This window comes from Chinchilla lanigera, unplaced genomic scaffold (assembly GCF_000276665.1).
Source record: "Chinchilla lanigera isolate Chin_1 unplaced genomic scaffold, ChiLan1.0 scaffold00026, whole genome shotgun sequence".
Lineage (NCBI taxonomy): Eukaryota > Metazoa > Chordata > Mammalia > Rodentia > Chinchillidae > Chinchilla > Chinchilla lanigera.
This window is the reverse complement of record NW_004955427.1, coordinates 8,698,556-8,710,706: the sequence shown is the minus strand read 5'-3', so window position 1 is coordinate 8,710,706 and position 12,151 is coordinate 8,698,556. Positions and strand designations below refer to the sequence as shown.

At 41.1% G+C, this 12,151-nt stretch overlaps 1 protein-coding gene across 1 annotated transcript in view; it reads left to right on the top strand.

Annotated features, from left to right (window-relative positions):
- Positions 1-6,188, top strand: part of Cd47 (CD47 molecule) — a 36,444-nt gene extending 30,256 nt beyond the window's left edge. Inside the window, exons 9-11 of the mRNA XM_013515051.1 lie at positions 626-650; positions 1,231-1,263; positions 3,177-6,188. Coding sequence (XP_013370505.1) covers positions 626-650; positions 1,231-1,263; positions 3,177-3,181 — 63 coding nt within the window. The 3' untranslated portion in view covers positions 3,182-6,188. The remainder of the gene's footprint in view (positions 1-625; positions 651-1,230; positions 1,264-3,176) is intronic.
- The last annotated feature ends 5,963 nt before the right edge of the window (positions 6,189-12,151 follow it).

Below are 12,151 nucleotides of genomic sequence, written 5' to 3'. Positions count from 1 at the left end.
ATACCCAGCTTCCTATAAAGGATTGATAATAGATCGGTCTGGAATCCCAGAGAGAGCATCTGTCTATGACAGGAAGGGCACCTAAGTCTGACAGGACTGAAGGGCAGGTTGGGGCACAGTGTGTTTGAGTCACCCTAGCCTTTTAGTCTGAAAAGACTGGTGCCATAGCTACACTGGTTACAAATAGCTAGCGGTCTAAAGTGCCTCTTAGAGATAACCCAACCATTGGACCTTTACACCCTAGCAGTTCTCTTTCCCTTACTGAATTCAACCTGCATCTCTTGAAAATAATTTTATTTCACTCTCATGTCTTGTTCAGCTGTATTGTTTATTGTGTTGTTGTTTTGTGTTTGCATGTTTTCTTTTAATAGTTTTGTAGGTTATGTTTCTTGAACTGAGGGAAGTGGGTGGGCTTGGAAATTCTACATGGAAAAAGATATTAAGAGAATAATGCTATTAAACTATTAACTGCACTTGGTGAGCTTTGCTTCAGCATTTATTGCCTTATTTTGTTTTTAGACTACTGGATTCATTGCTTACATACTTTATAGACATATATATGCTTTAGTATAAAAGACATGCAATAATTTATACTTTATGTAAATATATTTTAAATATTTTCCAGAAAGCTGTAGAGGAACCCCTTAATGGTATGTGTGTTCTTCTTGATCCATTATCAGATCATAATTTGAACTGGCCTCAGGGAAGTTAGATTGTCTATATCTTGGGGAGAATCTAGTAGTGAGTTTCTTTTATCCTCTTGCCTTCGTCTTTTTTAATTCATGTAATTCATGAAGAAGTAGGAATTTTGCTTTTGTAATATTCTTATATTTGGGGGAAAAATGTAGTATTTTGTATCCCTGATTAATAGCTTTCCTTAGCCAGCTGATATTGGCCAGAATGAAGCGTAGCACCCAAGTAGAGAAAAATCTCAGTTATTTGCATCTAATTTGTAAAGTTCAGAAAGATGCATGCTATCACCCTAGTGAGACCAAGCTGTTTCACTTTCTTTCTATGTAAACCTAGATCTGTATTCCCAGCCGAATCTCTTTCCATTGTGGATGCTAAGGGAGCGATCCACAGAAATGCTTTGTAGTAAAATTACAGCCACAAATGGCTGCGTATTTGTAGAACAGTTGGCATGGTTTTGCTACATATTTGTTTATTTTTAAATTATTTCTGATTGTGAAACCTTACTAACTACTTCCTTGGCTTGTTACTAATCCTTAGCATTTAAAGAATCAAAAGGAATGATGAATGAGGGTAAGTATAAAATACACCTGTAATTATAGCTTAGTTGATAGATATATAGACATTGAAAAGAAAGAAAGCTTCTTGCAAGTTTGACCTTTTTTACATGAAAACACTGTCAAATCATAAAGGTCCACATCTCCTGGTGTACAAAACATAAACGTACTTTAAGAAAACTGTAGAACTCTACCTATAGATGTTGTAGCACTTTCTGTAAAGTGTTTGTCAGATTATCTTAAGATGCTTTTCATAAAGTACACTAAGGACCTGCCACAACCCTGCCATTTGACAGTTTCTTCTTTTGCTTGTGTTGGTGATTCTGTTTCATTTTACTTATGGGGACGTAATAGCCCCGCTTCTCTAAGCAAGAACTTCTCACGTTTCAGGAAAGGTTTAGAGGGAGAAATGTTTAGTCACTAGCTTTTGCTTCTCTTTTTGGATCTCTAGACTGCTAACTAATCTTTATTGCCTATTTCAAAGGCATGTGTTCGTTAATTCTTAAATGTCTGAGATACTGAGCGCTATGTTCACCTTTTATTTTATCTTAATATAGTATTAGTCTTTAGTTCCACTGGCATTTAATGATTTTTTTTAACATTGACTTTTTACTCTCAATGCTTACATAACTACATATTCAAGTTTTATCACAAGGCAAGATAACAAAAACCTTTCTCTTGGTATATGTTTGCAGTACGTGATGTTTCCACTGCTTGTGCAGAGCTGGCACCTGTCCATAATGCATCAATTCTTTTTTCACCCCCTCTCCCTCCTCTGCTCTACCCTCCATCTCCTGATCCTCTTCCCATTTGAGAAAGATCTAAATTCTTCATCCCTTTGGTATTTGCAGTCATCCCTTGCTGATGTCAACAGTTTGCTTTTTAATTTATCATTTTAAAGTCTGTGACCTACCTGCTCACTTCTATATTACAGTGCAACGTTTAACACGGGAGGCTTTGTTCCCCTGAGTACAATTAATTTTTGCATAAGGTTAAAAATATTCTGATCATATGTGAACTAAATTTAAAATGATGTTTAGGCTTGAGTTCAACAAAGAGCAATAGAATGATTCCACTTATGCGGGATTGTGTCACAGCCTTTAAATATACATTTCATTATGCACATCACTGCCTCCTTAAAACAGAAATGGTGTCTGGAATCATGGTATGTCGTGGTTTAGATTCCACTGTCCTGTTTTCACTCTCTGTGTTCTTTCATTTTTCTACCGTGGTGTCATTGTTCTGTGGTTGAGTATAGAAACTAAACTTTTCTCTGCTGTCAAAAAGCCAGTATATAAGAATCTTGAGTGTCTCTTCCTTTGTTAATTTCCCTTAAGATGTGATTTTTTTCCAAACCACTCCAGCAGATGTTGTAAAGCAGTTTTTACCTTAAAATTTTGTTCATGACACATGAAATCTGTGATGACTACTGAAAATCCTCTTAATTGTTCTAATACTTAGCTGATCAGTTTATTTTTGGAATGTCTGTCTGATGGGCTCCTAGCTAACGCTTGCTCAGTGCTTGCAATGTACCTGCCTTGTTAACGGATAAAGTAAGAGGTACGTGCCCCAGGCGTTTCCCTCTGACCTACGCCCATCGTAGGTGATTTCATCTCAACAAATGGTGTCGATCTGAAGTGAGTGATGGAATATTTCCCAGGATGAATATATTTTACTTTGAAAAATCAATGTCACTTGGCTTTCCTGCAGCTCACCCAACAAAAGAAGATCATCTCACTGCTGATTTTTATTTGCCTGGCTTTTGTCTCTGACCTGTAGATGACAGACAGATAGATAGATAGATAGATAGATAGATTATTTTTAGATACTGAATATCTGAAATAATTCCAGATTTTTCTAAATACATCTTAATGTAAAGAAAGTAGACCTGAAGAGTGATGATGATATGTCCATTTTTTACTTTTCCAGAATAATTGAAGCAAAGCGATGAACTCTGGTTTGGAGAGTCATAAGACGTGAAGGAATACACTTGTGTTTAAGCACCATGGCCTTTGATGATTCACTGATGGGAAGAAGAAGAAAAAAAGTAACTGGTTTTCATCTGTGGGAGAAAAGTCATTGACCCATAAATGATTATTCCAGTTTTTATTCAAAGCAGCTGTAATTTAGTTAATAAAAGAAGTATGGTCTGTGTTTGTATGCCTAATTGAGATAGTTTTCTGTTATTATTTTTATTCCTTTAGGGGCAAAAGTAGGGGGGGCAACTTCCAAGAATGATACCTTTCAGATCCTAGGACCTCATAACTCCAGGTTTAAATGGGTTCTGAGTGAGAATCACCTGGCACTAACCTGGTGGCTACTCAGAGATACCTGTGAAAAACGGTGGCTTCCATCAAACATGAGTAACTCAGGTTCTAGCAGCTTTGGCAGTTACACTGTTAGCTAAATAATGTATCTGCTACTTCAGGTCATTTGAACGGTGATTTAAGTAGAGGCAGGAATTTGGTCGGGAACACCTTGCGTGTACCTGTGTGTGCTGTGATACTGATGGAGACAGTGGTCTTCATTCTTGGGGGTTGCCATTCACTCATTCCCCCTTCAACGTACGGTGTGATAGATCCTTCCCGGATTTAGGGTACTTTTATGAATGGATGTGTTTTACTTTTGTTCACGCTACCCTTTGTACCTTGTCTTGTCCCCATGTCAACTTGCTTCTGCTGTACAAGATGTAGCACTTTTTCTCCTCTTTGAACATGGTCCAATGACATGGTAGATCGTTGCAGAAAGGAGCCAGACTTACTCAGCGCACCGTGTTCACACCTCTGAGCAAAAAATAGCTGTGGTTGTAACATATGTGTTCCCTTCCTCTGATTTGAAGGCAGAAATCTACAGTGTTTCTTCACTGCTTTTCTGATTGGAGGCATGAAAAAGCAAGACTGAAACCCGAACTATGAGTCTCCTGCATGGCCGCATAATGTGTGTCTCCATCAGGCCCCAAGGCCGGCCCTCCCTCAGGCGGGCAGTTTGACTCCTGTTGTGTCTCTGTTGCATGATGAACACTCATCCCTGTCCTCCTGTAGTCCCGCCTCCTCCTCTCCTGCCCTAAGATTGAAAAGTAAAACACTGCCACATTTCCGACCCCTCCACCCCACCCCCTTAGAAGAAAACTAACGTTCTGACAGTTGTGACCGCCTGGAGTACTTTTAGATAAATAGCGCTCGTTTTTTACCTCGTTTGTGAGTGTGTGTTTGTATGTGCTCATGTCTAAGGTAGGCACACGCCTCTTCTGTAAGCCCAAAAGTGCAGTACCTACAGGAGAGCCAATGCTGACTTCGTACTTTTAGTAAAAACATTTAAAACACAAAGGTCTTTATTGGGTGGAATTATATTTGATGCAAATATTTGATCACTTAAAACTTTAAAAACTTCTAGGTAATTTGCAAAGCTTTTCGACTGCTCACCAGTACTCTCTAAAATACTAGTAATTGTTCCTGTTTGTGTAATAAGACATTCATATTTGTAGTGGCATTACTAGTAGTTGTTTCTTAGTCCACTAAATGTTTCCATGTGCCTCTTTTATGCCAAATTTATTGTAATATTTCATGTTGGGACCAAGTGGTTTGCCCATAGCAAACGTAAATTTATGACCTGCTAAGGCCTCTTGGAAACTGAACAACCTATCAAAACAGATCTTTCTGAAGAAAAATATGCCTGTGTGTTTTTTTCTCTTCCTCAATTGCGTAACTGTCCAAAATACTAGCCTATGGCGAGGGAGCTGCATTCCTTTATACAAATCTGATGGCTCCTGCTGCTCTTTTTTCTTCTGAAAATATTTACACTTTGCTAATATTGTTACTTTAGAAATCAGTTTTGATGAAAGGAGGGGAAAAAGCAGAGGGACTTGAAAAAGATCCAAACTCCTATTCTCCGTTAAAGAAAGGTATGAAAATCTTTATAGTCCACTTTTTTATGCACTAAAGTTGTACCTTTTAATATATGGTGAACGCTCCGTTATTTGGGGTTTAACCCCTGGGTGTGACCATCTGTTGATTTCTCCTTAGTGCTGCCTGTCTATTACGGCATCCACTGCCCACTCAGTGCCACCAGAGGCAGCAGGGGAGATGGCAGAGGAAACCAACTCTTCTCTTACTGCTCGTCAATTTTTCGGGATGGGGGACCACAGCAGCTGGAGTCTTCTAGCCTGGGCATCATTGGGCCAGTTCATTCTCTTTAAATCAGACTCATAATGGCTCCAAGTTTCTGCCACATCAGATTAAATTGCTAGCAGTGTTTTGAGTATTATGTCTGTTTTGCCCCATAATACGCTTTTTATTCAGACCCCCGTTTTTGACCAGTTGTATTCATGATATGTTCTCAGAGTGACACCGTTTCTCATTCTCTGCAACCATCTTTCCAGAGTGCTTGGCCAAATTCATTAATTTTTTTTTCAACACTTCCGCTCCAGCCCTGCATCCCGCGCCGCATGTCCTTTGCAGTCTGCCGCGCCCGTCTAGCAGCCTCTTTCATCTCTTACTTCTCTTCTCTGGTACTTCGTGTATCTCTGCTTAGCCCTACTGGGGGTTTGTATTCTCACTCAATTAAAAGTTGCTGCCCTAGTGAGAGCTTTTCTTTTTTCCCTTCTGTCTTCCTGCGGTGTTGTGTGTACATCAGACACTCGGTACACAAGTTTGATGATTGAGATCTGGCTGTATTTATATTTCTCACTGTTTTAATAGGGTGAGCTAAAGAGTTTTCTTTTTTGACAAATTTCACATGCTCTGAAAACCATAAATGTAATGATTTTCCACCTGGAAATTCCATGTCCATACTGTTTCAATTCTTAAGAATGTCAATTTAAATAATGGGCCTAGGATACTGTCATCAGCTTAGTAAGTGACCAAGAAAATTATGATTTGAGTTGATAAAGCTCAAAAGTGATAAGTTTACTCCTCATCTTATTAATAAAATGTTTAAAATGTATATCATTTTCTAGGTTTCTCTTTTCTTACAGTGGGTATTCAGAAGTGTGGTTTCTGGTGTATGTGTGGGAATATGGACTCCTCTGTTTACCTGCTGCTGGAAACTTGGGAAATAATTGTCTGACAGCTCTTCATCGTTTCATTGTATTTTATCTGATGGAGGATTTATGTAGAAACTTTAGTTTACATGGGTATCACAAAATCACTAACTGCCACTGGGATTTCCTTTAAGTCATTTTTCAGTAGCTACTAGGGATAGTCCAAGTTAACTCTGAAGAGATGAGCAGTGACCAGGAATTGTTCCTGCTTTCAACTTTGATAGCTTGTCATGATGGTAATTTAAAACTAGCTTTTCCAGAAAGCTGTTCTTGGGAGAAGAAAAAAAAAGCATTTGCATTGAGCTTCTCTGTAAGACATCAGTGGAATCTTGAAAAGTGTTCTTAGCATGATAGGTAAGAGAAGAAAACATTTTTGTTCTTATTAAGCAGAGCATTATTTACCACAAAGCCACTGCTGAGAATGAGTTCCCACGTCACACATGCCCATTAACCATTCCAGATAAAGGGAACTCCAGTGTTGCTATGTGCGAGGTGCTCTCTTGGGGAGCTTTTTTGCATAGCAATTAAAGGTGTGCTATTTGTCAGTAGCCATTTTTTTTGCAGTGATTTAAAGACCAAAGTTGTTTTACAGCTGTGTTACCGTTAAAGGGTTTTTTTTTTTTTTGTATGTATTAAGTCAATTTATCACTGTTTGAAGCTTTGAATATCTGCAATCTTTGCGAAGGTACTTTTTTATTTAAAAAACATAACTTTGTAAATACTACCCTGTAATATTATATATACTTAATAAAACATTTTAAGCTATTTTGTCAGGCTGTTCTGTTGCTGTAACAGCAGACCACAAGCACATTTCTGAGATGTGTAGTTTATTAATGTATTTTCAGGTTGTGCATATTTTACGTAACAGTGTAAAGGATGACAAAATATTAGGTAAAATTCTTTTTAAGAACATAGTTGGGCTGGGGATTTAGCTCAGCGGCACAGCACCTGACCGGCAAGTGCAGGGTCGTGAATTTGATTCCCGCTGCTGGAAACCCTCCCCCAAAAAAGAACATAAGTGTCTAATACATAAATATTTAACTGGAGTAAAGTTTCGATTAGAAGTTTTAAACAAGCCCAGTGTGTTTCATGATTACCCTTTAATGAATTTTTCCCATGGTATTGTGAAAAAGTTCCACGAGAAAGCTGGAAACCTGGGTTCTAGCCTCGACGATCATGGGGAGGGTCAGGGTCCAGGCGAGCCCCTTGCTGCCCGCAGATACTGCCCTCGCCTGTGGAATGAGGTAGCCTCTGCCAAGGCCACTCGCTTTTTTTGTTTTGTTTTGTTTTTCTTCCCGTATCAGGAATCGAACTCATGACCTTCCGCTTGCCAGACAGGCGCTGTGCCGCTGAGCTAAATTCCCAGCCCCAGAAGCAATTTTTTTTTTTTTTTTTTTGAGACAGGGTCTCCCTTTGCAGTTCAGGCTGGCCTTGAGCTCACTTTGTAGCCCAGGCTGGTCTGGAACTCTCAGTGATCCTCCTGCCTCAGCTTCCCGAGTGCTGGGATTACAGGTTCCTTTTCATTAATTGTCAGAAAGGATTGTTTTGATTGCAAGTGAAAGAATAGCCAAATACAAGAAAAAGCTGGGATCTGTGATAATGTAACTAGAAATTCAGATGCCCACAGGCACAAATGCTTTCATCAGACCAGGTCCTAAGGACCCAGCGTCCCACTAGCATTCAGCTTTTCTCTGCTGGGTGTGGTCTTCTCCCTGGTTACATGTGACGCTGATGCACTTTCAGACTCTGCCTCGGGTTTTGGAAGTACAGAGAGGAAAAAGAATGCATGACTTCCTCGCAGTCCTGGCCACTGCAGCTTCCACCTCGGCCTTCCGACTGGGTCACGTGCTTTCCCTAGGGTATTTGGAGGCCAAGGATCTCCATTTCCGACTGGGCTGGAACCACTTGCCCACCCAGCCTGGACTGGAGGTTACAGGCTGTGTCTGCAGTACCTGAGCCGGGCTGTGGGTGAACGCGGAAGGCAAGTTCACCTCAGGCCAAACCTGGGGATAGTCACCAGGTGAGAAATGTCATTACATGTTGGACGCAGGATTTCTTGCGAGTGCTGCATCCCGTCTGACCTGAGCTCCGCGCTTCTGCGTTGTATGTGTGACTGTAGACCATTTGAATGGAAAATAATACTTGGCAGCAAAGTAGCATCTAATTTCCTTACCTCATAGGCAATTTAACTTTTACGCATTTAGGAGGACTGCTTCGCGCTCAGCAGGAATAACTAATGGAGTTTAGAAAGCAGTTAATGGCTGCCTCCTGCACTAAAGCAGCTCTGCGGCCTGGAGCGTCCTCGCTGTGATGAGCACTCCCACGGAGGAGTAGGCTTCCAAATGCAACGGGCTTTCACTTTTGTGTGGCACCTTTCCTTGAAGGTTCAACAACTTCAGAAGCAGGGGATTACGGTAACATCACCTAGGGAGGACAGGACTTCACCAGGAGCTCAGAGCTTGCGTAGCTGGCAGTGCTTGACCAAACACACACCCGGTCTTTGATTGTCATAAGCTTTTGTTGAAGTGCCCACCCAGTAAGTCTGAGAGAAATGCAGTGCTTAACCCTAACTTACGTAACCTCAAGTTACATAACTACAGACGACGTAGCGTGATCAGAGCTCAACTTGCTTGGCAGTTAGTCCTCGGCAGCAACTTCTCCATTCTGACTGTTGCCAGTTGTGGAAACCCAGCTATTTTTTCCCAACTGGGATGATGAAGTCTGCTCTCCAATTCAGAGGTAAATGTTTCGCAAGTCTGAAAACTAATCTGGTGTCAATCTTTGTGACAAATAACATGGGGATTTACAGGCTTGCAGTGTGATTACCGTTGCTGTCTTAACGGACAAACATTGCAACACCTAACACCGTACTAGCCTTTCTGGAGCCTTTATTTAAAATAATCTTCCTTGTTCATAGGCCTGTCCTCCAAAAAAAATAGTATAGTGTTGCTTCTAAATGTTTATTTCAGTTACCCAAGAAATTCCTTTGGGTTAAAGTGACAACCTCTAAGCGGTTGGAGTTTGTAATCAAATCGTTTGAAAAGTGTAAGTGTGCTGTTTAAAACATGCATGTATCTTCCATGGAACTCTCTACCTATTTTCTTTCATTCCTTTTATTAAGAATATTGCTTGGGAGATGCTATAACCAAGCTACACTGAGTGAAGCGAGTTCTTGTCTGTACTATCATCCTGCGTGTAACCGACTTCGTGGGGACATAGAACTGTCATGCTAGGCAAACTGGAACATACTGGAACCTTTATTTTCCCTGTGCCTGCAAGGTCCTCCCTCCAGAGGAGGGAGAGCTGCCGCACCGCCCGGGGTGAGAGTCCTGGGTGGCTGCCTCCAGCCCCGCCTCCCAAGCATCTCTTTCTAGGAATGCTTCTTTCTCTCAGGAGTTTCCACCCCCAGCTCCAGCAGACATTTTTTCTTTTCTTTTTTTTTTTTTTTTTTTTTTTTTTTTTTTTTTTTTTCTGAGACTGTGATGTTCGTAAGCCTCACTTATATATTTGGCTACCTGAAGAAACCTTTTCTTGCTGCAGTATTATCAAGTGTTCCCTCCCACAGTTGGACTGCTTAGGTATACAACTTAGACGGTTCCATTTGGTACTCAGGAATTCAATAGAGCCCAAGTCTCCTCGCATCTTTAGCTACATGCCTGGCTATCAATTGGAATTAGTCTAGTATCAGCTATTGCTAAATGGAACAGCAAAGGTTATACTGGATCCTGTGCAGGAATGTATTGGAAAGCACTAACAAATCCATTCTCATTTCTGTTCAGCAAAATATATCAGAAAATTATTTATGCCCTTATTATTTAATAAGCCCATCAATAGTGGAACATTTATTAATTGCCTGAAAGAATTGTACCTGAAATTATGATAGCATTTTTCAGTTAAGTGTTTTTAAAAGCATCACTGGTAGTAAAAGTAATATTCTTCTCTTATTTTTTTGTATCTCTGGGAAAGTGTTAAATAAATTCTCCAGGAAAAACATTCAGCCAAATAGTTTAGCGGTAATTGTTCACCAGATAGCAGCAGTCTTCGTCCTTCTGGGTAGAATGACTTTCCTTTAGAAAATTTGCTAGACCTAGCAGACCCACCCCCAAACTCTTTGCCCCTCGTCAGAAGCAACTGAGATTCTCCAAAAGAGTCATCATGTAGTGGAAATCTCAGAAGAGAATCTTCCTGAGTGGCCTGCCTCCAGGGAGGCCCGAGTTGGCTTTAACATGTGCTAATAAAGGCCAGTGTTGCCCCTCCATCCCCACCTCAGCCAGATGGGTGCTTATTTATGTGCCTCCATCTTGTTTCTCCAAGGATGACAAGGCCCAGCTGGGGTCAGGCAGCTTTACACCGAGGAAAGCTGCTTCCCATGATCACAGCCACATTGGAGCGCCGGGCAGACGGATAGGGATGTCCCAGGGGAGCAGAGCAGGGCTGGTAGATGGTTCTGGAGAAGTCCTGCCTCTAATGGCCTTGTTCAGAGAACTCCAGACGTGCAGGTCCAGCGACCGATTTACTCATACAAAGATCAGTTGTTTTTCATGTTTCCCTTTAGTAGCAGCCACCACAATAATTGTAATTTTGTATAGAAAATAAATTACATAAGAAAATGAAGATGCATTTCCTGAGTCCACACATTATGAGACCCTGTATGCCACCCAGCTGAACCTGACAGCGACACGGGTGCTGATGAAAACACTTCAAGACTACCTGTTCCAGTCCTGGGCATTTTTATGCTTCCCACTGGAGATTAAAAGTAAGGCCTCTTGAGGTGAGGAGGGAGCAGGCAGCGTGTGTTCCTCAAGATTCAGTAAGATAATGGCTTTTAATAAAAAGCTGCTGCTGAGTGTAGCTTACCTATAGTTTCAAAGGGCTTTTTAAAAATGAAATCTTTGCAAGCAATGGTAAAGAAACCTAGAACCCTCTGAGGTCATGCTTAGAGTCCTGTCAGGGATTTAAATCTAATTATTAGTCGGAAAGTAAAGAGGAGACAGAACCAACCAAGTGTCAGCCCGGAAGACAATAATAGCCATGGCGTTCAGCAGCCCAGTTATTAGTGCCTCAGAGGGCAGTTCAGCATATCTCCTCTTGTCCTTGAAGGAAGGCTACAGAGGCTTCACCCTTTCCTGATGATCATTTCCTTTTCTGTGGAGTAGAAGTGCTTCCTGTATGTCTAGATCTCATCTTTTCTCAACACCCACTGGGCAATCTTGGTGCCAGCTCTAAGTGCAGGCACAAGGTGTGATTAAAAAAGATACAGTATATGTTCAAATTTTAAAACAGTAAAAGACAGACCATTCACCCCCTTCAAAATGCACTCCCTCTCCTCAAACATTTATCCCATGCTCTTGCCACTTTCCGAAGCAGTTCTGGAAGTTCTCTTTGGGGAGCGTCTTTGTGTTGTGGCTGCCTTGATGTCCTGAATCAGTTCAAAGCCTTTAACTTGCACAGTCATTTTGGGAAGAGCCGAAGTCACCCCGTACCAGATCCAGTGAAGGAGGCAGATGAGGACACACTGCGAGGTTATTGCAAGCCTGCCTTGCCATTGGATGACAGTTGGCAGCGTTAGTTCGCATATTTTTGATCATGCCTTATAAAGACATTCATGAAAGAGGACTTCCAGAACTCCTTCAGAAAGTGGCAAGGACAATGGGATAAGTGCATTCAAAGCAAGGGAGGGGGACTAATGGCAAGGTATCTTTCACTGTAACCAGTTATTTTATTTAAATGTCCACCACACTCCTCACCTGCCCCTTGTAGAGGGCAGGCAGTTTATGGAGAGTGGCCTATTCCCTTCACCTTATTGCTGTGAAGCCTGGCATGACTCACCTAACTATCTCTTTTTGTAAAATGGAGATTAAATGTG